General features: G+C 56.2%; 9 protein-coding genes across 9 annotated transcripts in view; 2 read left to right on the top strand and 7 right to left on the bottom strand.

Moving 5' to 3' along the window:
- F5Z01DRAFT_654184 (uncharacterized protein) overlaps positions 1–823 on the bottom strand; it is a 1,310-nt gene extending 487 nt beyond the window's left edge. Inside the window, exon 1 of the mRNA XM_046263404.1 lies at positions 218–823. Within this exon, the coding sequence (XP_046119093.1) occupies positions 218–675 (458 nt within the window). The 5' untranslated portion in view covers positions 676–823. The remainder of the gene's footprint in view (positions 1–217) is intronic.
- Positions 824–2,611: 1,788 nt separating this feature from the next.
- Positions 2,612–4,234, bottom strand: F5Z01DRAFT_78162 (glycosyltransferase family 32 protein). Its single transcript, XM_046267128.1, has 2 exons — positions 3,451–4,234; positions 2,612–3,386 (listed from the first exon to the last, which is right to left on the bottom strand). The coding sequence occupies exons 1-2, from the start codon at positions 3,990–3,992 to the stop codon at positions 2,786–2,788; spliced, it is 1,143 nt and encodes a 380-aa protein (XP_046119092.1). The 5' UTR covers positions 3,993–4,234; the 3' UTR covers positions 2,612–2,785.
- Positions 4,235–5,690: 1,456 nt separating this feature from the next.
- F5Z01DRAFT_78115 (chaperonin 10-like protein) lies at positions 5,691–7,208 on the top strand. The gene is made up of 2 exons (XM_046267127.1): positions 5,691–6,792; positions 6,855–7,208. Exons 1-2 carry the CDS (start codon positions 5,860–5,862, stop codon positions 7,044–7,046), a joined length of 1,125 nt encoding a protein of 374 aa, XP_046119091.1. The 5' UTR covers positions 5,691–5,859; the 3' UTR covers positions 7,047–7,208.
- Positions 7,209–7,211: 3 nt separating this feature from the next.
- Positions 7,212–8,743, bottom strand: F5Z01DRAFT_681193 (uncharacterized protein; the record flags this gene model as incomplete). Its single annotated transcript, XM_046265664.1, has 3 exons — positions 7,212–7,269; positions 7,335–7,530; positions 7,591–8,743. 3 exons carry the CDS (start codon positions 8,741–8,743, stop codon positions 7,212–7,214), a joined length of 1,407 nt encoding a protein of 468 aa, XP_046119090.1.
- Positions 8,744–9,570: 827 nt separating this feature from the next.
- F5Z01DRAFT_621105 (uncharacterized protein) lies at positions 9,571–11,114 on the bottom strand (the record flags this gene model as incomplete). Its single annotated transcript, XM_046261183.1, has 3 exons — positions 9,571–9,884; positions 9,947–10,903; positions 10,976–11,114. 3 exons carry the CDS (start codon positions 11,112–11,114, stop codon positions 9,571–9,573), a joined length of 1,410 nt encoding a protein of 469 aa, XP_046119089.1.
- A 6,275-nt stretch (positions 11,115–17,389) lies between these two features.
- On the bottom strand, positions 17,390–18,575 carry F5Z01DRAFT_654130 (uncharacterized protein). Its single transcript, XM_046263403.1, has 2 exons — positions 18,091–18,575; positions 17,390–18,037 (listed from the first exon to the last, which is right to left on the bottom strand). Exons 1-2 carry the CDS (start codon positions 18,302–18,304, stop codon positions 17,811–17,813), a joined length of 441 nt encoding a protein of 146 aa, XP_046119088.1. The 5' UTR covers positions 18,305–18,575; the 3' UTR covers positions 17,390–17,810.
- Positions 18,576–20,423: 1,848 nt separating this feature from the next.
- Positions 20,424–22,416, bottom strand: F5Z01DRAFT_673700 (tetratricopeptide-like protein; the record flags this gene model as incomplete). Its single annotated transcript, XM_046264961.1, has 2 exons — positions 20,424–22,187; positions 22,249–22,416. 2 exons carry the CDS (start codon positions 22,414–22,416, stop codon positions 20,424–20,426), a joined length of 1,932 nt encoding a protein of 643 aa, XP_046119087.1.
- Positions 22,417–22,974: 558 nt separating this feature from the next.
- F5Z01DRAFT_673699 (Brix domain-containing protein) lies at positions 22,975–24,009 on the top strand (the record flags this gene model as incomplete). The annotated part of the gene is made up of 2 exons (XM_046264960.1): positions 22,975–22,988; positions 23,040–24,009. 2 exons carry the CDS (start codon positions 22,975–22,977, stop codon positions 24,007–24,009), a joined length of 984 nt encoding a protein of 327 aa, XP_046119086.1.
- Positions 24,010–24,162: 153 nt separating this feature from the next.
- F5Z01DRAFT_77567 (uncharacterized protein) lies at positions 24,163–26,105 on the bottom strand. The gene is made up of 2 exons (XM_046267125.1): positions 25,749–26,105; positions 24,163–25,684 (listed from the first exon to the last, which is right to left on the bottom strand). The coding sequence occupies exons 1-2, from the start codon at positions 25,815–25,817 to the stop codon at positions 24,317–24,319; spliced, it is 1,437 nt and encodes a 478-aa protein (XP_046119085.1). The 5' UTR covers positions 25,818–26,105; the 3' UTR covers positions 24,163–24,316.
- Positions 26,106–27,014: the final 909 nt, after the last annotated feature.

Raw genomic sequence — 27,014 nt, 5'->3', positions numbered from 1 at the left:
CCGCCCGCCCCCCCCCCCCCCCCCCCCCCCCCCCCCCCCCCCCCCCCCCCCCCCCCCCCCCCCCCCCCCCCCCCCCCCCGCCGGCCGCGGAAAGGGGATGGGGATGGGAGAGACATGTAAAGCTCGGATGCCAAGACGTTTTCACTAACTATACGATTATATCGTTAGCATATGTTTCTCAAAGGGAACTCAAAAGAGTGAAGGGTTATTTGTTACCATTTCAGCCAAAGAATCGTCGTCTAGCTGGGTGATGTTGTACTGAATGCCGTCGGTGAAAGCCACGATGTCAGGCTTCACCACATCAGTGCACTCTTCTTGCAGGTCGACAGTGTCTGAGCGGCGTTTGTTGACAAAGCTATAGCCACCTCCTCCGTATGGTCCACTTCCCATGCAAAGCTCCGTACGGCCACCGCTGGTTTGAGTAGTACGGTGTCGACCACACTGGCTGCCTTGGTGGCCCCTCATTTCGATATTCCAATTGCTAGGAATCTCTCGGAAGGCGATGCTAGTAAAGGGGCTTCCAGATTGGCCTGAAATCGCGCAGCACGTAGCGGGGCCGATGTTCGCGCAATGGATGCTGTTACTGCCTTTGCAGTTGCTGGTGTTCCAATTCAGCCAGATGTCAATGGCAGAGGCGCCAGCGAAAAGGCTAAAGAAGGCCGGGGAAAAGAGCATCTTGAGAAGGACAATGGGATAGGAGATATCTTGGGGAAGAGAAGCGGATGACTGCTGCGGGGTAGAAGCAAAGGGATGAAGGATAGGTTACTGAAAATAGAGACAGTCGTGGGACGAAACAAGCTGCCCTTTATACTTGCTGTTCGGCGGGTCTATGAGCTCTACATTCCTCGTGACTGGCAGAAGCAAACAGATCATCGACGTGAGGTGACCGGCGACTGACTGGTAGCTTGCTGGTACCATTCATGTTGATAATGCCTCATTGTGACTAGGATCAGGCGGTAGTATGTGCCCGAGGTTGGAGCCTGAAGCCATGAACAGCGATGACTCCAGTCCGTAGCTGATGTCTCCATCGCACTATTAGAGATCATGGGACTCGTCAAGGTTCCTTCATGCAGTTGGTTCTGCCGTCGGAGACTGGGATTTGCCAAACCCCCTGACGTTGCAGCATGCGGTCGACAGCAAACCCCATCTGGTGGCATTGTTGATTCCATAAGCTCTGCTGTTTTAGACTGCTACTGGGAAGGAATGTGCAAGATGTGCTCATTCCCATATGTGCAATTGATCCCTTGTTCAAGCTTCAAACTGATGGGACACGGATATTGTGAAACCCGACTATGCAGTCTTTCAGCATACCATTGACTTGTTGATCAAAGCGGCACCGCTTTAGACCGGGGCTATGTGGAGGAGATCTCACTCGACAACAGACATGGAACCATGTCCATGTGTGATGCGGATGTGGATCAGCCAAGAGGCTCAAGACCAGCAATGCTTTTGAAGTTGTCGAACAGATGCGGCGGTACGGAGTATGTCCGGTCGTCCGCAACGTAGTCACCGCTATACGATGAAAATCATATGCAGTTGGTTCTGCGGCCTGCCGCTGAAGACTACCTAATAATAAGGTACCGTGGCTCGGAAACCCTAGTTAGATCCGATAGGTCGCCCCGATGACCCTGTCGAGCCTGTCTCCGCTACCTGCTTAGAGCCAACTGCATATATACGTACATATGCAGTTGGCTCTAAGCCTCTATTACGGTAGGCTCTAACCTACCTGCGTGATTATGTACTCCACACATATACGAGTAGTGATTGGTTCTATAACAACGTAGCGAGTTGGCAAATTTGGCGCCCATGTTCACAGTATTAGAATGGCACTTTTGTACCTTCTTGTCTCAGCTGGGGACCGCGGCAGGCCTTGGCGCACATGATTTCGGGTCTAGGACGCCAGTGACTTTAGCCGTCTTTGGCTGCTTGGCACCTGTTGCAAGATTACTCGTTTGAGCTATCTGAATTTCAATTGAAGAAGTTGGCCATTGTCCTGCAAATAGTAGGAGCTACAGACAACGGACACCGGAGACCGGAAGCAGGCGGAGAGCCAGGAAGTTGCCAGCCGTAATTCTACCAGGTACCCATGATACGATGTGTGCATGACCCATAGGGATCATTTTGGCGGTGATTCCGAACTTCCGCGGGGCCACTTTTACGAACGCGCCAACACGAACATAGTATGGTCCACGGAGTACGTACGTACTAGTAATTACCGCGCCGTGCCGTGTGCGGCCCGCCTTGCCAGATAAGTACTATACTTAAGTACATAAGTGTTGGGTACCTGACACCTATTAACTTTATTATTAGTGTAAGTAGGTAGTAAGTAATATTTACTTTCGTCGGGGCGCAAGCATTGCTGACAGCGAGCGCCAAGCCTGCCGCGTTGGCTGATGCTCTTCTTGCTAACCATGTTTCTGACCATCTCAGACTGCATATACCTATAGTAGTATCCGTACTGAGTGCGAGTATGAACCGCTCCCTGAGTACCCACTACTGAGGGTCCGAGTCAGCTGTGCTCGGGGCGTTTCGACCGCGGGCAGCATGCCAAGTCAGTACGAGTGCAGGTTTGCGAAGCGATTACTACTACATACTAGTACTTTCTCTCGGCGCGCCTTCCGCGCGCCCCCTCATTCTGGTAACAGTGCCACGCTGCCATGACCATTACTTAGCAGGCCAAGCCAACTGTCGGGTTCGCTTACAGGAAAAGGAAAGAAAAGGAATCAACCCCATGAAGACTGCCACTTGATTGAGCGACACACACTTCCGACATTAACACCGCTATTTACTTATCCTGGCTGACCTGTGCAATTGTTTTATCGTTGTGCCCGGTGCCTTTGTGTGTGTTGCTCCAGTATGTGACAGACAGGCTCCCTTTCTCCTTAACCCGCAACTTCTCCTGGCACAAGGCCTCATCTAATGTCGCAAACATGGCGGAGCAGATCGCACCAAGTGCACCTGGCTTCTTCCAGTTGTAGGGGTATACCATGTGCGGTGGGAGGAGCACAACTTCATCCCACAAGTCCCTCAGAGATGCCTTCCAGCGGAGTATACTCTCCTTGAGAGCGATGGGTCCAGTGATGTGCTCGGCAGATGGGGTGCCTCCTAGCCGATGCAGTATTGTTTTCCGCTTCTGAACTACGTCTTTAGTGGTGTACATGGGCACCAAGAAGAACGGGTGTCGAGGCGACGAAGCCATCCATGCATTTGGGATACTGTGCTGAAATGTCTCGTCTGATCCTAGGCGTCCAAAGACGGCTATGCCTCTACGGTTCACGGGCTCGTCGCTGGATGTTGTATTAGTCGCATCAACGACGGGAATGCGGAACGGCGCGAGCGCCTCATCGGTCGGTCGCAAGCAGTCAGTGTCGAGATCGATGTAAACCCTACGAATCCGTTAGCCCTGTTCCTGTTCCAGGCGGCTCTACAAGGCAATGCGGTTGAGCATACCCTCCAAACATATACATGTATAAGTTCCTGGCGAAATCTGCACGGTAGATAGGGCCCGGCAACCCAAGGAAGGTCTCTTCCAACCAAGGGAAGTAGGTCTGGACAAGTTTAAGATTATCGTCATCTGTCCAAAGTACCCACTCCCAGTCGGCGTGTTGGGCACGGCAGCCCTTGCTCCATCTTTTAAACTTGGCCGGAAGCTCGTTGTTCTTCCAGCTCTGGTGCAAGAGCTTGGGGATGCCAGGCGTGTTGTGGTCGACGGGGCGACAAAGAAGTTCGCCCGGGGAGAGGGCTACCGCGAGACCAGGACTCTCCCCTTGCGGACGGTTGAAATGCAGCTTCGAGCATTCGTGAGGTACGGGTGGTATCGGGTGCTCGGACGACGAGGGTTTTGGTGCTGCGCTCGGATGTAGAAAAGATGAGATCGAGTCCACAGGACGATATCGGTAATGCCAGAGGGCAAGCAGAATCACTAGGGATGAGCTGGTCAACACGAGAACGATGAACGTAGGCCGGCGCCAGTGGCCTATGCGGAGTAGCATGTTGGCAAAGGTTGCTCGCTCTATCGAAGCATCGAGGCAGTTTTGGAGTTCAGCGTCTGTAGAGACTAATTAGAGTGACTGGAGCCGACACGGAAGGCGCTTGGGAAGTGGAAAATCGCCTTAGTGCATATGCACTGCCGCGGGTACTGAGTCCAGTCGTGGACTTGAGCGGCGGGGCCGGTGCTAGTGCTACGGGGCCGCATAACCAGTAGGATGAGACCCCGGGGAAGGACTAGACCGCCCATGAATTAACTCCAGTCCCCTAACAGAAAAGGCTTGGCCACTCGGTTATCCAAATTTCCAATTTTCCAGTATGTACGTTCGAACGCATGCACCGACCTGCTGCGAGTTATCGGAATTGCTGCACGTGAATTCTTACATACTAAGCAGCACAAATTACAATAGAGGCTATACGTAGTAGACGATATCCACTGTAGCTCACGAGTGTATTCCCCATGGTGAGTCTGATCCATCCCCATTGCCAATGCTTGGAGAACAACTGTCTTCCGAAATCTACCAATATGCTCGAGTCGAACGATTTTCCCATCTCTCCCGGATGGCAAGTATAATCAAGGTTGGGCGTGGCACCCATGACATGTCTCCATTAACACTCATCATGCCCCAGTGGAGCATCGGGTCACGGATGACAGCAATGAGGCAGACGGTGCTAGTAAAGACACGGGATCGCGGGTCTTGATTTTGACTGGATTAAGCACTGGGTTCGATACTTCGCCTCTGACCGTCCAAGGGCCCTTTACGGACGGATACTCTGACATGGTCACGCCAGGCTGTCGGAAGCGGAGCAACAATTCCAGCGGCCCGCAGCTATCAATTCCCACAGCTGGATCGTGTCATCACCGTCAGTGGGCAAACGCTGAGCTTGAGATACCATCCATCGTCCTGTCAGCATCAAATTCTTGACTGGCATGGCGCGAAGAACCAAAGCGGCGTAAACCTCACGCGGACACTAAAGTAGAATTTTTAGTGAATCTAGTCTAGCACGTAGCTCGATGCCCAGGCGGTGAAGTACTAACGAAGATCAAAGGGTCGGTTTGACTCGAAGAGGACGGTGGTCGAAAGAAACAAGACGAGCAGAGAGCCGAACAGGTACACAAACGTGACCAGCGACGACGCCCTCTGGGATAGGACTGCATTGAAAAGCAGCTCTCAAAACGTGGCCACTTCAACAGGTACCGTACACCTTCTTGAAGGTGATTGAAATTCGTAAAGGACAGTGCATGGTGCGAGAATGGACAAGGTGCAGGGTAACTAGATGAACCTGGTCACTCCCAGTGGCCTTTCTGTATCTACCAAGTTTGCGCAGTCGCTATATATTTAGACACAGTCAGAAGGGCGGCTTAAAAATGCCCACTCCAAACTACTTGACTGCTCATCAAAGTCAATGCTACAGTAGCATGGCGGGCGAGGCGATCCAGAGACGCGCAGGCTTGGCCAACTCGCGAGAATCTGACAAATCCACGAGCAGGGGTCTCCATCATCACCAACGCAGAATCAACCAGACATTGTCCAGCAGTGGACCAGACACTTTTTTTAGTCTGGCTTTTTAGGTACGTAATTGAATTGTACATAGTTCTGGCTCTCGCATACAACAGCTGTTGACAAATACACACGCACACTGCATCATCTGACGACAACCGTCTCCGCCGACTTCCGACTCCCCACCATCATGTAGCCCAGATTACAAAGACACTTATTACTTACACTCAACGTCAACACCTAACCATATAAACCAGTTCGTCAGAGTCGCCATGAGTACAAAGCCTCGCTGGTCTTCTCGCAAGCCCAACAAGAAGCACATTCCTTAGATTCAATACATCCCCTCCCACCAGACATCACCACCAACGCCATGTCCACCACAACCGCCCAACTCCCATCCACGCAGTCCGCCGTCGCCGCACCGGCCCGGCGCGCACGACTCACCCTCACCACCGTCCCCGTACACACCCCTACCGCTGGCGAGGTCGTCATCCGCGTCGAGTGGTGCGCCTCCTCCCCGCTCGACCTGCACATGGCCGACGGCGGCCTGGTCGTCTCCTCGTGGCCCTTTGTCGTCGGCACGGGCGGCGTCGCGGGCACCGTCGTCGCCACGGCGAGCGAGGGCGACCTCAAGGGTCTCCGCGTGGGCGACAGCGTCATCAGCTTTGCGTGGGGCAGCGACAAAATGGCCAACACACAGCAGTACGTGACCGTGCCGGCCTATCTCGTGTCCAGGATCCCAGAGGGCATCAGCAAGCCCGCCGCGTCGACCGTGTCGGTCAACCTGGTGACTGTCTTCCACACCGTCACAAAGGATCTGGGTCTCGATCTGCCGTGGCCCATTCCGTCCGGATGGACGCCCAAGGCTGCGGATGCTGCCATCTTGATCTGGGGCGCCAGCAGCAGCGTGGGCATGTACGCTCTGCAAGTCCTCCGCCACTGGGGGTACAGGAACCTCATCGCCGTCTCGAGCGGTCGACATCACGACAATCTCAGAAGTCTCGGTGCGACCGTCTGCTTCGACTACACCAAGCCTGGTGTCGAGGCTGCTATTGTGAAACACATTGGTGCTGCGGGCGTCCCCTACATCATCGACTGCATCGGGTCTGTCGAGGGGACGTTGCGGCCGCTGAGCAAAATCGCCCACAACGGGACCCGCGTGGCGATCATGTTGCCGATGATCATCAGGGATGCCACGGAGGAAGAGGAACCTCTGTATGAAAGCAACCCAGCCAACGTCCTTCCGGGAGAATGGGCCGAGGGCGTGATACTCAGAGGTGTGCGCACGCACTTTTATCTCGAGGTAAGTTGCTTGTTTTCCCCTTTTCTCTGCCGAATAAGTAGCTGATGATAAACCCCTGACAGAATGAGTTCTTCAAGGACACGCTCCAGTCCGAGATTGTCCCCTCTCTGCTTGCGCAGGGTATCGTCAAGCCGAACAACTATCGCCTCGTCGAGGGCGCCTCGCTGCTGGAGCGAGCGCAGAAAGCGCTCGATTTGCTGCGGCAACGGGCCGCCAGCGGAGAGCGCCTGGTTTGGAGGGTGGCGGAGGAGTGAGAGGTTGTCTGCATTCAGGCGGGCGGACTGTCTACCCATCACCAATACCCGCCAGGACGAGAGCCGAACTGGGTATATTGTACATATTACGTGGAAGAACTCCCGATAGTATATCGTACATAATTAGAGATCCATCTGCCTCCAGAGGTTAGGACATATATGTTCTCAGGTTGATACCTGCTTCGTCGACATGAATTCATCCATGGTATCGGGCCCCACGTGTCTGTCCATCCAAGTCAGCGTGCTGCTCTTCACATCCTTCACACAAAGGGAAACGGAGAGACTCACGACGTCAGGAAGAGCCGCGTAAACTCATCGGCATCTTCCGCCCTCGCGTACTGCCAAAAGGCATCAAACCCGAAATCTTTCACCCACCAATGCGGCTTCTCCCGCCACGCGCGGAAGAAGTCGACCGGGGACTGGGCGTTCCAGAGATGGCTGGACGCCGTGAAATCGTGCCCGTTCGGCCACATGTCGGGGTCCGCTAGAGAGAAAACGTCAGTACACACGTCCACCGACGAACTGAAGAAAAAGGAAGGCTCACGCATCTCGCTCTTGAGGACCTGCACCAGGCAGTGGAACGCCAGAGCCATGAGAATCGTCCGACGAACACTCTCGACCAGGATCCAGCTCTCCCAGCTCCGGGGCGGTTCGTCCCTCTTGGCCTCGCCGACGACGACGCCCTCCTCGCGCTCGAGCTCGTCCTTGACCTGGAGGAGGTCCATGAGCCACGCCTTGCGCACGTCCCGCTCGCGCTCCGACGCGCTGCGCAGCGCAATGTCCCCGTCAAAGACGCGGATCGTGTCCACAATGGTGTGCGCCTGCAGACGGGCCATCTTCTCCAGCGGCGTCGTCGCCACCTTGCCCTCGTGCAGAATCTCCCGCGCCGTGTCGGCCACCAGCTTGAGCACCCACGGTCGCGTGGCCTCGGTGCGGCCGCTGTAGGCCGCGCACGCGCCAAAGGCGGCCATCATGGGTCGCGGGAGGCTGCCGGCGTACAGACGCGGGTGGATAAAGGGCAGTAGGCGCGTGCGCGCAAAGACGTCGGGCATGCCCCGGACCCAGTCGTGGACGAAGCCCACCACCGTGCGCTTGTCGTGCACCAGCAGCGGATCCGCAGACAGACACTCGTCCCGGGCGATGCCGTTGCGGAGGATCATGATGTCGCGGATCGGCTCCGGGGCCGGTGGCGGGGCGGGCTGGAACATTGTTGGCACGGGGAAGTTCATCTTGGGCTCCTCCAGAAAGGGCGGCAAACTCCAGTCGCCCGTGTTGCCCTGGATCAGGTCGGCAATGTTGAAGTCTAGGCTGGGGTCGAGCTCGAGTGTCCCTGCTTGGGTAGACGACGCCGACGTCGACGGTCCGCCGCACGCCGCCGCCGCATCCAGGTGCATGTCGTATGTCGAGGGCATCTCAAAGGCGCCTCCCATGGAGTAGTCGTCGACATGGGTCGCGGCACTGCTCATGGATGATTCTTCCTCTTCCTCGGTGGGGCTTGACGTGGACGTCGCTGGCGCGCCGGGCGGCAGCTTTGCGTACACGCACTCGAGACCTTTAGCTGCGCAGCGCGTGCAACGGGGCAGGGTCTTGTCGCAGCGTCTCTTGCCGCGCACGCATGCGTTGCAGCTCTTTTGTCGCGAGGCAGCCCCCTGGCGGTCCTGGCGCTTGCTCGCCGTGAACAGGAACGGTTCGTCCATTGCGTGTGGTTCTCAATGGCGTCCAGTGTCTTCCTTTGCAGACAGTGAACTTGAAGTGATAGAAAATGAGGGATGAATGAAGGACAAATGTCCAAGGCCCTGACTGACACGCGGGCGTCGTTGAGATGGTGCTGAGTCGTCTGTCCATCGGTCTGTCAGCACAAGTCCGCTCCGATGGGATTCTTGTCCGCTTCGGGTGTTAGTCCAGTCCCAAAGTCCGCAAAATCCGCAACCACCCACCCAACGACTCCCGAGTCCGTACGCTGATGCAAGGCAAATCAGCTCCTTGGTCCGGTGAACACGTATTCACTATTAATACTCCTAGCCATGCGGAGTCACAGAAATGACCCTTGCGCTGTCACTACACGTCACGTTGTCACATGTCAACTGCACCAACCGTTCGCTGGCAAATCACATGGGTATAAAGCTCCTCGACTGTCCTCACGCTGCTGGCCACAGTCCGTCCCGTGGCCAGTGTCCCAATTCCCATCCCATGAAAAGAGCATACATAAACCTGGACTGGGGGCCCACACCACGTCGGCTGCCTCCCAAGTCCTCATAGTCATCCGATCCCCTGACCGTCGCTGGAGAGTTATCCATCCGTCCCTGATCCGTCGGCGCCGGCAGAATGTATAAAACAAAGGAGAAGATGACGATAATGTCGAGGTGGCTGTAACCCTCGTGTGCGGAATCGGCACGACGCGTGTCCGGATATCCAAGTACAACTCCAAAAGGGACCCCAGTCAAGCAGGGGCAATAAATGTAACACGAATCGAACCAATGTTGTCGGGCTGCATCAGACCAGATCAGATCAGACAGACGCGCCTCTAGGCATGACGATACCCGGCTCCGTTAGGGGTACCCTCGTACTGAACGCCCGTCATGTTGTCTGGCCCGAGAGACCGCAGAGGGGGTAGCTCTGTGCGGCTGCCGCTGCTGTACTCCGGAGCGTACGAGGCATGGTTCGCATGTGGCTGTGGAGGCGGCGGCGGCGCCCCGGCGTGATGTGCTGACGCGGGTGGTGCCTCCACGCGGTATCCGCTCATCTGACTGCGCATGGCTTCGTTCTCCTGGCGGAGCTTGCTGTTCTCGTGGCGAAGCTGCGCAATCAGGCTTGCCTGGTACTTGTGCTCCTCGATAGCTGCGAGAGATCAGTCAGTACATGGCCCCTCGTCATCCACGCATCGGCCAGCCGAAACTTACCCTTTGTCAAAATCTCCCACTTGGACGCCTTAGTCCCTCGCTCCTGGGGCATCTGGTCGCGCAAGTTGTCAAACAGCTCCTTCATCTCCGTGCGCCTCTTGCGCTCGGCCAGCTTGTGGCTGACGCGCAACTCGGGCGTGCGGCTGTAGGGCTGGTTGCCTGTCATGCCATCATCCTGCAGCCCAGACACCTGTCGATGCTGCAGCGGAATCTCCGGCACCGCCGGTGGTGAGGGGCCATCGTCAAGCCGGCGTTGCCCGGGGGGCAGACGTGAGTCGGCGGTGAACTGGCTGCTGGCAATGGACTCGGAGATGCTGCTGCGACGAGACAGGTCGTAGGCCGAGTGCTGGCTGTAGCGTGGGTCCTCGCGGTCTTCGGGGAAAGCCCATGCCTGACCCTTGACGGGCTCGGCCGCACGAGCAATGTGACTGGTAGTCGGGCCGGTGATGGTCGGAGCCGTCCGGGGGTACTTGGCGTCGGGATTCCTTTCGTTGTGAGGCGCGTAGCCGTTGGAGATTCGGTGGACTGGCGGCGTCTCGAGCCCTGATCGGGGGTTGCGCTGCGAGTGCAGTGTGCTCTGGAAGGAGGTCGTCGAAGGGTTGTGGCTGGTGTAGGGGGAGTTGTTATTGTTGCTGTTGCTCAATTGTATGTTGGATATGCCTTGGTTGATCCTGCTGTCCACGCTCTCGCGCCTCGCTAGCGTTGCGCCGTCCATCGTTGCCGAGCTGTGGCCCGAGTCCATGGAACGCTGGTGGTGGAGCGGACGGTACTCTGGGGCATGCGTTGCCGTTGGCGAGACCATGTGGGCGACGCTCATGCTGGGCGCCGTCGGCGAGATGACAGGGTGGTTTGTGGACATGTGGCCGGAGATGGGCGAGGGAGTCTTGTCGGTTGATGACTGGTACCCGGAGGCGGCAGGGCTCAGACCGTGGCTGTTGAAGGATGCTGATGATGTGTCTGTGACGGAGCTTGTTAGCATGATTGCTCTGATTCAAGACAGCCACCGTGGGCATGCATGGTATGACAAACGTTTGCTGGAAATGTCGCCCGTCGAGTAGAAGCCTGAATCCCGCAGCTGCGACGTGCCATTGGCGGGAGGCTCATCGTTGTTCAACAGCTTGTTGAGGCTCTTGGGCGGCTGTGGCCTGGGCTGCACTGCGGTCTCCATCGAGACGGGGCTCAAAAGACAGTGAGGGAAACCTTGGCGTTGTTCCGTCAATTGGCGCTGTTGGCTATCCGGGGTTGATGAGGGCTGGTAGCGGGCGCAGCTGACCCCGTTCGAGATCCGTCGTCGCTTTGTTGGATTGTAGGGAAAAGGGCGAGGATTGACGCAATGGTATCTGGATCGCCCTCGAACACGACTCGGCAAGGCTGCAGCGAGGTACCGCGTCAGTAACGTGAAGAACTCGAATGACAATGACAGGAACGTGAGGTTGCAAGCTCCAGCGTGTATCGTGTTGAGGGAATCGTGAGCAGAGAGGAAAGGGATTTCCCTTGTCGTTGACACGCAGGCAGACAGGCAGACGGACGGATCGAGGAGGAAGCGGGAGCCAAGGAGCCTAGTAGCTGATGGAGAGAGCAAGCAGCATGTGTGCGTGCGGTGGTGTGTGGAGACGGTCGAGCGACATGGACTGGACCAGGCACTGTGCGGCTGCGCAGGTCCAATCCGTCATGGCCTTGTCGCTCGCTAGCATTGGCAGCACCAGGCACGAGCGCCATGGTGCCCTGGCTGCTAGGGGGGTACGCGAGGTACGTACTCACCCGCCCATGTCTCCACTGGCCACGCCTGTCTTGTCTTGTGTCCACAGTCCAGTTGGCAGTCGTCCCCGGCACAGGACATGAAAAATAGGGCCGGGCCTCACGACGTGGAACGCTGGCTTCAGGTCCGTCGCTGGAACTTTTTCCCAAGGATCAAAGGCACCGCGAGAAGGCACGCAATGCCGCATTCAGAGCTGCAGCCGCGTCCTCGGGGCCTCAGGGGTGCTTTCCCTCGAATAGACTGGAGCCTGCCTTGGCTGCCTTTCTTCTGCGTGCCAGCCAGCTTGACTCGCGTGCCCTGGCTAGGACCTCGCTTGGCTAGCTGGCCTCCATCTCACCAGGATGACTGGCCTGGATTCCGAGCCGAAAATGGACTGGATGGACGAACTTTGTGTGCGGTTCGCAAAAGCAGCGGCGGCAGGCAGGCTCAGACTTTCAGTCCAGCAGCAGACGCACACGCCTGGCATCCCTGCAACTCGTGGGAGGGGGTGGGGCCAGCAGGGGGAGGGGTTTGGGGACTGAGCTTGAGATGGATGGCCCACAGGCAACTGCCAGTGCAGCGTCGGCCATTTTACGACCGGACGCCGCACAGTGCCACAGTGTGCTCTACTATGCAATGGAAAAGCGTACATACCGTAATCATTTGGGTTGCGGCTCGGTCGAAGACTCAGAGGAGGCATGGCAGCGGCGAAGCGAGGGCCGGCAACATATTGCGTAAGGTAAGGTAAGGTAAGGTAATGTGACTGGAGGTACGAGAGGCACAGAAACAACCAGTATGCATCTGTGGTATGGCATCTTGAGGCTCTTTGCGAACTTGATATTTATACTAACATTTGCTTTCTTTTCCCCCGCAAAATAACGTTCAAATTCAAGCTTGCGATCTCGTGAAAGGCGCCATCTTTTCGGCCACCTCGTTGCTGGACTTTGAACTTTGCAGCATTTGGCTCGACAATTGACTTCGGAGCCTCAACTATATGTGCGCCAACAGGATTATCAGGGTGCATCAGGGTCTGGCGAACAATTCCCAAGGGTCTTTGGATAAACTATGTTTTGTTTTTACCTTCGTCGCTTCAAACGGCCACAAACTTGCCAGCAAGCTTTTCCTAGCCACGTAAAGGTATTAGGAGCAACCAATCTAGCTTGGTCATTGATGAGCTTGAGCTTGAGTTTTTCCTCCGCGGTTAGCCATGTTGCAGGTTTCGGCTAGGCTATCGCTAATAGCAGACGCCACGCCACGCCACGCCACGCCACGCCACGCCACGCCACGCCACGCCACGCCACGCCACGCCACGCCACGCCACGCCACGCCACGCCACGCCACGTCACGCCCAGTGCATCCGGCCCTTACTGAGCATACGCTTTCCTGGCAGGCTAGCAGCCTAGCACACTGCACCTCGGACGATTTACAAAGTGCCAGAGTGCGCCGAAAGGTTATGCATGTGAGACGGTGGCGGTGGTGCAGGGACGCCACAATCCTCTCAAAAACAGACATGGCACGCGAAGGAAGGACGATAGACCTCGCGCTTCGCAGTGCCAGGACAACCCCAAAGGGGAAAGAAACGGAAGAGTTGGTGCGGCAATGGCGCCGCTTCTGTACTTTTGCCAAAGGATCGAGTCGCCGTAGAAAAAAGAAAGGAATGCGCAGTGCAGTGCTGCCAGTGCAAAAGCCGTCTATGATCTGCATGCGTCGAGGTCGCCGTATACCTTGCTGTTTATGCAACTACTTGATGTAACTACTGCATGAGAGGCTACTACTGAATCGCAGTGCGGACAGTGTTGTAAGATCGGCCAGGCTATCTTGTGATATTTCACATTTCAATTTCCGGTTAGTAATTCTTCTTGAATAATTAACACCGCCTCTAGCTTTCTTGCTTCTACGGTTAGACCCTCCTGATACTCTCGTGGTAGTAGTTGAGGCTTCCGTGGGGTTCCCCACTATGGATATCTCAGGCTGACTGTACGTAACTTGAGCATTGTGCTTCATCGACTAATGAGCCAGTGCACCAGACGGAACCTTGCCGGTAACAGCACCTCCTTCCGAGCCTGCATAGAAACGTCATTTCGAAACTCCGCCTAGGTTTTGGGAATTACAATTTTCTGGATACGTGTCAGACTATATGTCGTTGCTCGACGTCCAAGTCCAACATGACTAACATGCTGGACGTACATGTACCGGTGCCACTAACCAGGCACGTCGTGGATCGTCTTCGCCTCCAGTCTGAATCAAATCCAGTCTTGTCTCACCCGCTCAACAATCAATGCCCTAGATGCACTCATCCGCGTGTTCGTCTTGCCCTCGTGCACATCGCCGAGCACACCAGCCAGCCACGCCATGTGCTGCTGTTTGTGCATAAGCACATGCTTAGCATGCGAGGGGTGTTATCCGCTAATGCGAGCTGCACAGCCCGCACTGTGTCAGGATGTGCAGAGGCACCACTCAGACACGGCGGTCTTGTGCATGCGCGATCTTCCGCAGCCACGTGAAAATGTCCGCCACGATCATCCAGCCAGCCAGCAGCGTGTCCAGGCCCCCTCCCCCCTCCCCCCCCTCCAGTAATAACCCCCCCTCGCGCGACGACAAGCCTCTGTCAATCTCTCAATCGAGCGAGCTATTTCTTGGCAGGATCGTCCTCCACACACGGGATCTCGCCTTGGCCCTCGCAGAGAGCGCACTGTCTTCATCACTGTGGATGCACAGCGCGCACTATCGGCCCCTGGACGAGGCACCATGCGGGCCTTGCTTCTGCCCCGTCAAGGAAGACGCCTCATCCGGACGAGATGCAGAGGGGCCCAGGCGGTCATTGCGCCATCGTCGTGATGGCACAGCAGGTGCCACTATGCGAGAGCTGTTTCGCAGAGACATGGACGCTGCGGTGCAACCAACCAACAAGACCAGCCAGCCAGCCAACCAGCCAGCACGTATTGCTGCAGAACGCTTCCCATCCGCACGGACGCACGCACGTCGCACGCAGGCGCCAGGCCCCTGCTGTGAAATAATTAGGCGCGAGAGAGGTGTGCCTTGTTCCCGCTAGCCTGTGGGCAGGGGATCCTCACCCCTGCCCTGGTCCCACCTGCAGGCCGTCGATACTGTGTGCGCAGTCGGCGATAACCTTTCCTCGACAACGTGGCTGTCGCCCGACCCCTTTGAGGTCTGCCGCCTGCGAGGGAAAGTCGCCGGTAGGTCACAGCGTCTCCACAGCGCGAACTTGTTTGCCAGGTGCCCCATGACATGTCATCTGCGATAGACTTTGGCTTTGGGCGCTTGTGCGTATGCGATGCGTATACGTACATACGTTGAGCCTCGACAACTCGCAGAGAAGCGAATGTTGGTCGCGGCAGGTGGAAAATTGATTACGCAGCGCTCACGACTGATCACATCAACTTGGGCCCAGGGACCGCCGTCAAGTGACAGGCTTGGAGTCATGCTCGTGCAGCTTCATTAGCGCGAGGCCGCCTCATTGTGCGAGGACAATTGCGTCGTTGATTTGCGAGTCGGAACTCGCCTGCCAGGCACCTACCTACCTGTCTGTCAGCGCGCTCAACAAATGGGCACTTGTTCCCGTGTTGTATCCTCTGAAGATTTGCAAGAAATGAAAACAACAGGGCGCACTCACAAACTCTCCTGGAATCGTTCCGAGTCAAAGTCTTAGTAAAGGGCCGAGTGCTACCGAGCCCGCGTTGAGCCATGTTTGTTGCTGGAACGCAGATGGCGTGGACGAAAACGGTGGCCCTCTAATTAGCAGGCAGCTGTCAGTGTGCTGTTACTATTATCATCACGTCCATCCAGCAAGAAACGAAAGGATCGTTAGGAAATAGCAGGCTTTGAGAAGGTTTGTTAGGCCATTGCCCAGCGTCCCTTCTGTGGGCCACTAGACTTCACAAAGGCACCTACAAAGCACAAGAGAGGAGGCCGGCAATCTCGAGATTGAAACAACTCCAGGTCTGACTGGAACAGCACACCTGCTGATCCAGGCACCTGGCAGAGACACGATGCGTGACGTGAGACACCATCACATAGTGATATTGTACGGACCGATCGAGTATCGTGCTCCACAGATTGCCGTGGAGGGGAATGGCATTCGCGAATGGCTTCCGGGGTTTACGGCTGATGAGCACAGCAATTAGTGAACATCGGAATGGAACGATAAATATTGTACACCTTATCGATCGCGCGACGGCTGTCAGTCGAGTGCCGGGTTCTTGATAGCCGTGGTGGCCCTGCTCAGTGCCGCAGGTCCAGAATGGGGTGAGATGCCAGATGTGCCAAAGGCAACGGATGAAGCTTTGTTTCTGGTGCTGGAGTTAATCTGACGTCCCTTGCTAGTCAACGTCAGCCTTATTTTCCCTTTTACTACGTATATTTTTCTTCCCTTTTTTTTTTCTTTCTTTTTTTGTCTTTTAGAATCGCCCTCGAGCCCATCAAACTTTAGTGTACCTCGACCCAGCAATGTGTCTTGCAATGCACACGATCAGGACAAGACCCCTGACGTGCCAGGCTGCCGGTGGTCGGCCCCCAATCTACTAAAGTTTGCGACATGATTCTCACACTGCTCTGGCGACTGATACCGCGACTCCCCTACAGTTTCCCAACATTCCTGAAGGCCCCCAACGTCGTGCAATTTTAGTGCTGAAGACAACGGTACACGGCCAAGCGACCTGACTGTCACAGAGCGGCACCCTGCATGAGATCATGGCCAGCCTTCTACATTGGGCGAGTTCCGCAGAGCATGTGTAACTGGTTCAGATCTCGCGTGCCTGCGAATGATGAGACCGCATGCCAGGAGGGATCTCGTGTCATCACTGGGGAGAAACGTCCGGCGAATTAGGCGTGGTATGTGCTGTCTGTCTATGATCTCGACATTGCCGCACACAGCTGCCCTTCGTCCGGTGTCAGCACGATTCCGTTGCCTCGTACGCCTCACAGATGCGTCTGGACAAAAGCAGCTGAGGGGAAGGGCGAAGGCTGCGTGTGCTGGGGTTCATATTGTTGGTTCGTGTACACAGCTTGCGCCGTGCTTCATCCAGGGATTCCCAATGCGCACCGCCGTCCGAGCTTTCGCTGCCGCACACGCCCATGGCGGGAATGACGAACGAGCTCCCAGTGGTTTGGATGCCCCCGAGGCTGTCGTCGAAACCTGGGCCGTGGAACTGGAAACCGCCGGCCCTGCGCTTCTTTCCTGACAAGTTGGCACACCATCATGTCTCTCTCCCATTGTGATGAGACCACTGCGGATCGACGCATGGGGTAATTCTTTCAGCTCGTTGCGGGCTAGTCGCTTACCAGTGTCTGATATGAGTGTCTGAGCGAGCGTGGCCTCTCGTTCATTCGTTCCAAGATGACTGTCGAGTAGTGTGGACCGTTCGCCGACCAAGGCTGCAAGCATTTGATCGCATTGGACTGAGCGGTGGATGGACGTTCCTGAAAGGGACCGGTTCAGGTCCTGCGACGCGTGGTTGCGAATGCACCTTGCCGATCAACGAGGATGATCCCAATGCCACGCCGCAGCGAGCCAGCCGGATGCTATACAGTGTGAGGAACTGTTCTCAATTGCAATTCAGCCTTTCTCTTTTTAGATGCGGTGCAGTGGCCATTCGAGTCTTCGACCCCTCGACTGGCTGAAAGCGTAGATAAAGGAGATTCTAGGTAGTATTAATATTATTAATAACTATGTAACTTTTTAAAATATTAAATAATTTTATAATTTAATTAATTCAATCTTCTAAATACCCTACTAAGCTAGCGATCCTAGTAGTGTTCTAATAGCTTCACTTAATGATCTTGCACCGCTGTATCGTTAAAGGGAGCAGTGGTTTAGGAATGTGACTATTAGGGATACACAGTCTGAAGTATGATAGCGATGAGGGTCAAGAAGCGACGACGTGTACGTCGATGTGGAACTAGGCCGACAAGCAGCGGATGTTCTCCGTCAAGGAGGATGGGAAGTCGAATGGAAGGAGTATGTGGGAGCAGAGCTAGAAGGCCACTGGTTCAAAGTGCCGGATGAGATGGATGACATCTTTGCTTCCTCACTAGGGCACGGTCCGTTTAGAGAGGCAATGTTCAACCCGATCATTTCTCAATTCATTGTGACCACTGATATCACTGTTAACCTAACCATCGGCTGATGAGGCAGTCCAGCGAATACTCGATGGGGTGTTTACCAATTGCCGCCGTCGGGAGGTAGTCGATCCAATCGCGCAACGAGCTTCGAGCAGGAATGGTGTTGAGGGCCCGAACGAACTCCCAGTGCTCGGGAGCGAGCTGTTCACTTCCATGTTTTCCAGATGCCAGCTCTGGCACGACTCGTCCGCTAGAACATGAGTGATGTCGGCCAAGTCACTGGTCAGGGTAAAGGCTGGCTCATGGACTGGAGAGGGTAACCTACGATGCGTATCGCGGCTCAAAGCAGCTGTGGTCAAGTTTTGAACGAGCGCTGGGTATGAGACCAGCTGCTGCTTCAGGACATCAAGGAAATCGGCAGCAGAGTCAGCCGTCACATTCGAGTTCAACTGGCTTAACAAAAGCTTGTTTGCTAATGTCCTGGCCCTTGCGCGGCTTTCTTCGGTGAGATTTGAGGTTGAACTGTTGTCGCTCATCATAGGTACGTTGATGTGGGCAAAGGGAGCACATGCCTTGATTCGAGACAGAGTGGTTTAGCAGAAATCAGACGATAAAAACTTGATGTCTCAGAAGTAGAAGATCATTAGATTGTAAAGAGCAGTTGGCTAAGAAGAGGGGACAAAGGAACGGCTGGCTCTAGGTGATTGTGGATATAGTGGCCTAATGTAAGTTCCGATCTTCTATCTATTAAGGTCCTATATCTAGCTTAATATGTCGCGAAGTAAATAAAAATAACATCCTATATTTAAGATATAATTAATGTTTTAATAATGCTTTCTCGCGTAAGTAAAGGTTATTATAGTCTCTATAGAAGGATAATAATTTAATTACTTAAAGAATCCAGGTATGTAAAGTCTTGGATCACTAATAAACAGAATATCTGTATTGATAGCATGACCGGTATTATGTCGCGCTATAACTAATAATGTTATTCGGCCAAGCAGAGCAGAGACCTCTCGACTCGCTCGACAAAAGGGCCATGCAATGCCATGTTCCATCCGCTTCGACACGCCATGCAGCTTCTGCAGAGGCCGTCACCTTCTCGCTCAGACCCATCTGCAGACTCAATCACATCACCCCTGTTGCAGGGGAGGCCGAAGCGACACACCACATGTCTTCTTCCCTCTTTTCCTGACGGTTGCGCTAGTCCCCGGATCCATGAACCTGGTTGCGCTGCCACCTGGCCTGCCGACGACGGAGGCTGACTAGTCAGTAATTAAAGGTGATGGATTTGGCTGGGAATTTTTCTGCCAGTGAAAGTGGTGCAATGAAATGATTGCGTATGTGGTGGCATTCTGCAATGATAGCTGGTGAACCTGGCTGTAACTAAGCGCATACAGGGTAGCTCAGCGCCAAGGCTTAGTTGTGAGGCGCCTAGAGGCTACCCCTTTTTCGAACATGACAATAGACACTTTATCTGGAGTTGAAGCGACTAGGCATATGTGATACTACTCAGTTGGAAACGTCGTTGATTGTATCTTTAATAGTTGGAGCTTAAAGGATATGGCGTCTTGAGCAAGTGCCAAGTTGCCAACTCCTCAGGGTATTCAATATCCTCGTCCGCCAGGACATTCACTTAATTGCAGCCGGCCCCGGGCCATTTTTCTCCTACTCCTCTGATGGGTGGGGAGTGAATCACTAAGCTGGCACTTTGGTAAATTTATAATGGAGATTTGGCGCTGGAGAGGTTATGTTCTCTGGTGCCACGTCCTTGGTGTTGATGTCGCTGTCAAAGGTATGCTCGCGTATGAGGCGAGAGGGGTGGTGCATAGAATGGGAATGGCGTTTCGCAGAAAGTTGAAGTGGTTCACTCGGTCATGTGTTGAGCCCTTGGCATGGAGTATTTCACATAAAGCATCCTCCCGTACGGTTGCGTTTATGTACGGATCTGTGTTGGCCTACCTCATCGACGCCGAATAATGCATGTCCATTCTCGTCCAATATAAATATCCACTCTACGAGGCAGCTATATGTTTGATATATAAACCGAAACTTCTTCCTGTTGACCATGGCTCGCCTCCCAAGTTTCCTGAGTGAGACCCAGGGACCACTTCACCTCTAGTCACGTAGAGCAACACATAAGCCCAACCAACTACGTGTTTACTCTTTTACGTAAATGAACGGTCTGTGCACTCCGATCTCCGTCATTTAAAAAAAAAAAGAAACAGGCGCACTACCGGATATGTGGGCGCCGGATGAAGACTGGACTGGCATCACATCCACTCCTGAAAAGGTGAAGAACAGGCTCATTTTCGCCAGAGGGCGTATACCTTAGCCAGTGAACACCGGCAATGGAGATAGTAACCTTGTGTTTTGCGCGGAAAAGACACAGTCCCCCACAATCCAAATCAGAAACACTATTCATCCGCGTGGTCTCAGGGCCAACAAGCGGTGGTGAGCCACAACAGATGGAGCTCAAAGACAGAACCAGAGCCAGATCTAGATGGAAAACCAAGAAAATAAAATGACCCAGGAACGCAAAAGAGAGCTTGGGCAGTTTCGACATGCGTGGCTCACATAATGGTAGGGTATCAGTGCACAATGCCAATGTACATGTGTTGTATTCAAACTCCGCGTCATGTGGTATCCGCCGCACGTCTAAAAGTCAAACTCGGGTCTGAACACGTCCGGATCGACGCCGGCGACCGTCTTCTCCGCCAGGTCCCGACGGCCCATCTGCGTAAAGACCCGCCGGAGGGTGTCGTATAGGGTACTGCTCCTGTTCTGGGCGGACATGCGGTCCAGCGCCTCGTCAACGTTGCCGTTGCTGCCGCCGCTACCATCACCCAAGATCTCCCTGGCCTGCTGCCGCCCGGCCTTCTCAATGGACTTGTGCATGTCGAGCGCGGCGAGAAAGTGGCAGGCGGCCTCCTGGTGGCAGTTGATGTTGATGCAGCTGACGCCGAGGTTGTACCGCGCGCGGACAAAGTTGGGCGAGAGGGACAGCGCCTGCTCGTAGGCGGCGATGGCCTCCTCGGAGCGGCCGCTGTTGGCGAGCGTCGCGCCGAGGCGGTTCCACAGGAGGTGCACCTGCTCCTGCTGGTTGGTCGACCCCAGCTCGGACGAGTGGAGGGCGGACTGGAAGCAGTCGACGGCCTTGTCGTACTCCTCGGCGCCGTAGAAGAGGACGCCGAGCCCGACCTGCACGTCCGGGTCCATGTGCTCGCCGTCTGGGCTGAGCTGAGCTGCCTTGATGAAGAGGTTGGTCACCTTCTCGTGGAGTTGCTGCCGGTCAGTGAAGCCCATCTCGGCGGGGGGGTGCAGATCCTTGCGGTCTAGGATCTGGGGGTACTTGGCCGACAGCCAGCGCTCCAGCGTCCGGTAGGCCGTGCTGTCGTAGCCCTCGTTGGTGTAAGAGACAGCGAGGCCCATGAGCGCGGCGAGGTTGCTCGGGTCGAGCTTGAGGGCCTGCTCCAGCGCCCGGATGGCGGCCGTCTCCTTCTCGTTCTGCGCCTGGGCCGCGCCCAGGTACACCCAGGCCTCGACGTGCTCCGGGTTCTGCTGGACGGCCGCTTCAAAGGCGAGTGCCGCGAGCGACAGGTTCCCGCCCTCCTTCATGATCCGCACGCCCTCGTTGAAGGCGTTCTTCTCGTTGCCGAAGATGTTGTCCTCCTCAAACATGTAGTTGTCGACGGTTGGGTCGCCGAATCGCCCCCAGTCGCCGATGCCGTTGAGATCGGGCATCATGTCGTTCGTCCACTCGGTATCGAACTGGTCAAAGAACTGCTCTTCGTTGACCATGGACCTGGATGCCGCCTGCTCAGCTTGTATTCCTCGCCAGATGGATTGGAAGTCACCAAACTCGTTTGTTTCCGATTGCATCGCCTTGTCAATCTCGTCGAGCTCACGCTCCCCCACCAACGCCTCGTCCTGGGCCGTGGCCGCCTCCTTGTCTTGGAGCTCCATCTGCGCAAACTGCTCCTCCCACTTGTGCTCGTCCAACTCGACAAGCTTCCCCTTACCCTTGCCCTCGGGCTCGTGCTGCTGCTGGCGCATGGGCTGCTGCTGTTGGTTCTGGTACATGGGCTGGAACCTGCCGTACCCGCCCATGCCCATATTGCCCATCATGCCCTGGGCCCCCATCATCGGCCCGCGCTGCTGGGGCATCTGGCTCGACATGTTCTGTTGTAGCGGACTCGATCGCGACGACGACTGGAAGCGGGCGAACTCTTCGGGACTGAAGTGGGCGCTGGGGGGCGGCTGGAAGGCTGACTCCACGCCTGGCTGGGTGCTGAAGTCTTGGGCCCAGGAGGGCGAGGCGGAGCTGGCTCGCATCTGCATGGGATTTAGCTGTGCTGGGCCGCCTGGCATGGCGGGTTCTTGTTGGAGACTGGGCCCTTGGTTCAGGAACCCATTCACCATCTGGAGCGGGTGTCAGCTGGTGGTCCTAGGACGGATCCAGAGTGGCAGCTGCCTGGCCTACCTCGTCCTGCGGCGCATTCGCACTCTGGCTCCGGAACCCATTCATCTGTGAGGGCCCTCGCCCGACGAGCCGGTCTCGCTGTAGTGTTTTGTCATCTTGCACGTGCTTCTGGAACTGGCTCAACGGGTTGGCCGCTGTCGAGCACTCGGCTCCTCCCATGAAAGACATTGCGCGCTATGATGTAGGTAAGAATGATTCTGGAGTAGGGAATGTCGAAGCAGGGGGGAAGCGAAGATGGGTTGTCAGGACTGCCGTGACGTCCCTTGGTAATTAAATTGGTTGTAGATGGAGGGTCCAGGTGAGTGGCGGGGCTCGAAGCCGAGGCAGACCGGTCCCGGCGCGCTGACAAGTCTGTCTCCGCAGGAAGTGCCAGCCGATCCGGGGTCGCACGTGACTAGTTGGGGTCGAGGTGGTTCGTTCACGATACGTATGCGGCGTTCTGGCTGGTAATGGTTCCTGATCTAATGAACCAGTATCTACCATATAGTGGCACGGGATGAATACCTGCATTCATCTTGACAGATAGACCTCTCACTCGGGTGGCCACCCTTCTGACCTACCCTGCACCAGTAATCCCAAATCAGCTACCCTGCATCAACCCCACCTGTCGTCCCGGCTATCGATAACAACTTTTTTGCAAATCGTCGCAAATCTTCAAAGTCCAGCCGCCAACCTCGCCAGCAAGCTTTACCACCCATTCCCCGTCACATCCTCACAGCTGACACGATGCTGCGTCAAGTGTATGTGCATTCTCTACACCTCTCTACTTCCAGGCACTGACTCTCCCCCAGGAAACCCAAGAATGCCCGCTCCAAGCGGGCCCTCGAGAAGCGCGAGTCCAAGGTCAACGAGAACCCCAAGACGTGCCTCTTCCTCCGCGGCACGACCTGCTCGCAGATTGTGCAGGACGCGCTGACGGACCTGCACACGATGCGCCAGCCGCTCGCCAAAAAGTTCACAAAGAAGAACCCCATCCACCCATTCGACGACGCCTCGTCGCTCGAGTTCTTCTCCGAGAAGAACGACGCCAGCCTGCTGTGCTTTGGCAGCTCGAGCAAGAAGCGACCGCACGCGCTGACGCTGGTGCGCACCTTTGGCTACAAGGTCTTTGACATGCTCGAGCTCATCCTGGACCCGACCACGTTCCGGACGCTGGGCCAGTTCAAGACCAAAAAGTTCGCCGTGGGCCTGCGGCCGATGCTGCTCTTTGCCGGCACCGCGTTCGAGAGCCCCGTCGACAACGAGTTCACCCTCGCCAAGAGCATGTTTGTCGACTTTTTCAAGGGCGAGACGAGCGACAAGATTGACGTCGAGGGCCTACAGTACATTGTCTCCCTCACCGCCGAGGAGACGACGGGCGAGGGCGACGCCAAGCCCAAGATCCACCTGCGCACCTATCTCATCCGCACCAAGCGCAGCGGCCAGCGCCTCCCGCGCGTCGAGGTCGAGGAGATGGGCCCCCGGATGGACTTTGTCGTCGGCCGCATCCAGGTCCCCGACGAGGCCACGCGCAAGCTCGCCATGAAGAAGCCTCGCGGCCTCGAGGAGAGGACCAAGAAGAACATCACGACCGACTCCATGGGCGATAAGCTTGGTCGTGTGCATCTCGGCCGCCAGGACCTGAGCCAGCTGCAGACGAGGAAGATGAAGGGTCTCAAGCGGTCAAGGGACGTGCAGGCCGCGGACAATGCCGACGACGACGACGGTGCGGTCGAGGAGGTTGTGGCCGAGGAGGTAACCAAGAAGATCCGAAAGGCGTGAGCAGTGAGCGTGGCCATTGCTTTGGCTTGGAGGCGTTTGGCGTTGCGGACGGGAACATCCTTTTGTGTGGCCCACAGTCACGATGCGCATGTCTAGACTCTATTACAGAAATGAACATCATGCCAATTGTTGACCTCTTTATATGGCCATCATGTGATGCTGGTAAAGCAGATAACTGACTGCTTGTATATACGTGCAAAAATATGACCAGTGAACCCGCTCGCACTACCCTCTCCGGATATCGTGTAATGCCCTCAACGCCCGAAATGCAGCACATGGTAGTCTAGTACCTAGTAGATCAATGCAATCAATCCGGCGACTCGGCCGTGAGTGGTGGCTCCCCCGTAAAAGGAGTGGCCACGTTGAGCAGATCATGCGTAGACTGGCCCATCAGCTCGGCCACCAGCTCAATGTGATCCACAAACCCCTGGCTGGTATCCGGGGGCACACTCGTCTCCCAGTCGGTGCCCCAAATCTCGGGGGGGATATTGCTGCCGTCCCAGAGAGCGATCCGCACCGGCCACTCGAGGTGCCGCCACCACTTGGACCCGGACTCGAACAGCCCGACCAGGCCCATGACTTCACGGCGCGCCACGTCGTGCAGCCACCACACACCGTCGAGACGCTTGAGCAGGGCGAAGAAGCACGCAATGGTCGCCAGCGCCCGTGGCCTCTTCATCTCCACGAGCTCGATGAAGCGGCGGGCGACGGTGGCGGGGAACGCCAGCGCCGCCGCGGGATGCGGGCTCTTGTGCGCCCAGTTGAGCACGCAGATGGCGTGCGAGTAGCATTGTGTCGTCGACGGTACCATGTCGGGCGCCTCCTCGGCAATCTCCTCGTCCAGGCCCTCGAGCAGGTGGCCGAAGAAGGAGTTGGGCCCCAGCGGGTTCAGGTCCAGCTGTAGACTCGGCTGAGAATCAATGACGCTCTTGACAATGTTGCTGTTCCGTATCCACTGCCACGAGGTGGCCACCACGGTCTTGACGCCCTGGAAGGAGTGAAACCATGGCAGCGGGAGCGCATAGCGGGCGTTGGGGTCGTCGGGCTCGGCGTCGTCTTTCGCAAATATCCGCGAGGCCACCGACTGGAACGCGATGAGGGACGCCGTCAGGAACAGGGACTCGGCATTGTCCGATGTGATGCCCTTTTCCAGCGAGGCGCAGTACTCGGCCAGCGTCGACGCTGTATAGGCGTGGGTCGCGCGTATCAGGGACTTGTCCTCGGGCGCCTGGGAGCGCAGGTGCAGCGCCGCGACGGACAGGATGGCGTCCGCGAGATATGTCCGCCCCTCAAACGCCATCTGCGGCACGGCGCGCTGCCAGATATCTTCCGTGACAGGCGAGCTTGTGAGGAGCGTCTTGGATGTGACGTTGGTGTACTGGTGCATCAGGCGCAGCTCCATGAGCCTGCTGACCTGGGCGGTGACGCTGGACACCTTGGGTGTCGGGGGCTGGTTAAAGACAAGGCGTGGTGTCACCGAGGGCGGACGCGGAGGTGATCGTCTCGGAGGCTGGGGGTTGGCCCGCGCATAGGATGCCGCAGGTGTTGGAGGCAAGGGGCTCGGGGCTGCCGGCGTAGAGACGCTGGCAAGGTCGTCTGCCACCTCGTTGGACTCAAAGTCGCACACGACGCCATGTTTCGTGCAGTTGCCGCATCGTGGGTGGACTTCGTCGCACTGGTAGTCAGGTCAGCCCCAATCCGAGACAAGAGACAGGGCCAAGGGAGACAGCGCAACGTACCTTGATCTTGCGGACCTTGCACCGGCGACACCCAGCCCGCGACTTCTTGTGCGATCTCCGAGGGGGCATGTTCGAGGAAGATGGGCGGAATGAACTAAGCTACCGTAGCAGTTGATGCTCGGATATCGCGACGGACGGCAAGCATGGCCGCTTGCTTCGTTGAGTTGAGCTCGACGCCTAGCCTTTAAGGAAACATGGAATCGCTCGCTCGCGAAGGCTGGTGAGGTTCAAGACTGCCGAGGGACCGAAATAGAAGCCTACAGGGGCTTGCTTTCGCGTGGTTCTACGTTGGCTTGATACGCGCGGCGGCCGTCAACTGTGCATCGGCATCCGAGAGCAAGAGGCGAAATAGGGCTGGTGGGCGGGCGTGCTTGTTGGCTATCAGGTCCAGGAACAGGTCAGATCAGGACAGATCAGGACCCCTAACGTTAAGTTAATTGGAGACTGCTTCTCGAAGCAAGGCAAGGCGGCGATGGAGGCGTGGAGGGGGTCAGTGCACTGCCACAGCCTGCCGAAGCCATCCCGAGCCACCGAGTGGCTTATCAAGACGACGATTGGTCAATGGCGTCGGGCCACAACTATTCCGACCTAGCTACAGGGTAGGCAGGTGGTGGGATCAGCGAGATGATCGCCTGGGGTCAAATGTCAGAACCGTTGAAGCTTCGTCCGTGTCCAACGAGAGAGGCTGTCAACCACCTCCGCCTCGCAAGCTCGAGTCTTTTGCAGACACGCGTATTGCTTTTGGGTAGCTTCTCGCAAGAGTCGACTAACAGCATTCGCCTCATGGGCGAAAGACAAGGCAGAGAGGGCAGTAGGTCGTAAACGTGGCACTTGACGTGAGTTAGGCCAACCTTGAGCATCGCTGTCACTATTGCTTCTCGAAGGTTTCACCCAGTGGCCTACCTCCCAGATGAGGCCATCATTGCGGTCGTCAACACCGCAGGTCACAACTTGCTTCTCGTCACTTGATGGGTAATACTGGATTCCATTCAAATCGACGACGCTCCAATGGCCCGCTACTGGCCGGCGCAGCCTGACAATTCGTGAATTACAAAGCGGCTCAAGTAAGCAGGTGATGCAGGGCCAAGCACTGTGGCATTCATCACCAGTTACGTACGAAACCGGAATCCGAATCCGCATGTCATCAGTCAGAGCCCAAGCCCGCGTGCTAACTGGAAGGGTACTACGTTTGACAACAGGCCACGGCTATTGCACCATCGTGGTCATTTGGCTGGTCTCAAGTACATTCGCAGTATAAAGTGCCCG

The sequence above is a fragment of the Emericellopsis atlantica genome (assembly GCF_019669845.1).
Source record: "Emericellopsis atlantica unplaced genomic scaffold F5Z01scaffold_11, whole genome shotgun sequence".
Taxonomy (NCBI): Eukaryota; Fungi; Ascomycota; class Sordariomycetes; order Hypocreales; family Bionectriaceae; genus Emericellopsis; species Emericellopsis atlantica.
The sequence above is the reverse complement of the archived record's forward strand: the minus strand, read 5'-3'. Positions and strand labels throughout refer to the sequence as shown.

What these genes read in the sequence shown, in the direction of transcription:
- F5Z01DRAFT_77567 (XM_046267125.1), bottom strand. Translation starts at nt 25,817, where the DNA reads ATGCCCCCTCGGAGATCGCACAAGAAGTCGCGGGCTGGGTGTCGCCGG. An exon ending in GCAAGGTCCGCAAGATCAAG is followed by an intron (nt 25,685 to 25,748) that starts GTACGTTGCGCT and finishes CCTGACTACCAG; the next exon opens with TGCGACGAAGTCCACCCACG.
- F5Z01DRAFT_654130 (XM_046263403.1), bottom strand. Translation starts at nt 18,304, where the DNA reads ATGATGAGCGACAACAGTTCAACCTCAAATCTCACCGAAGAAAGCCGC. An exon ending in TTTGAGCCGCGATACGCATC is followed by an intron (nt 18,038 to 18,090) that starts GTAGGTTACCCT and finishes ACCAGTGACTTG; the next exon opens with GCCGACATCACTCATGTTCT.
- F5Z01DRAFT_78162 (XM_046267128.1), bottom strand. Translation starts at nt 3,992, where the DNA reads ATGCTACTCCGCATAGGCCACTGGCGCCGGCCTACGTTCATCGTTCTC. An exon ending in TACATGTATATGTTTGGAGG is followed by an intron (nt 3,387 to 3,450) that starts GTATGCTCAACC and finishes ACGGATTCGTAG; the next exon opens with GGTTTACATCGATCTCGACA.
- F5Z01DRAFT_78115 (XM_046267127.1), top strand. Translation starts at nt 5,860, where the DNA reads ATGTCCACCACAACCGCCCAACTCCCATCCACGCAGTCCGCCGTCGCC. An exon ending in GCACGCACTTTTATCTCGAG is followed by an intron (nt 6,793 to 6,854) that starts GTAAGTTGCTTG and finishes AACCCCTGACAG; the next exon opens with AATGAGTTCTTCAAGGACAC.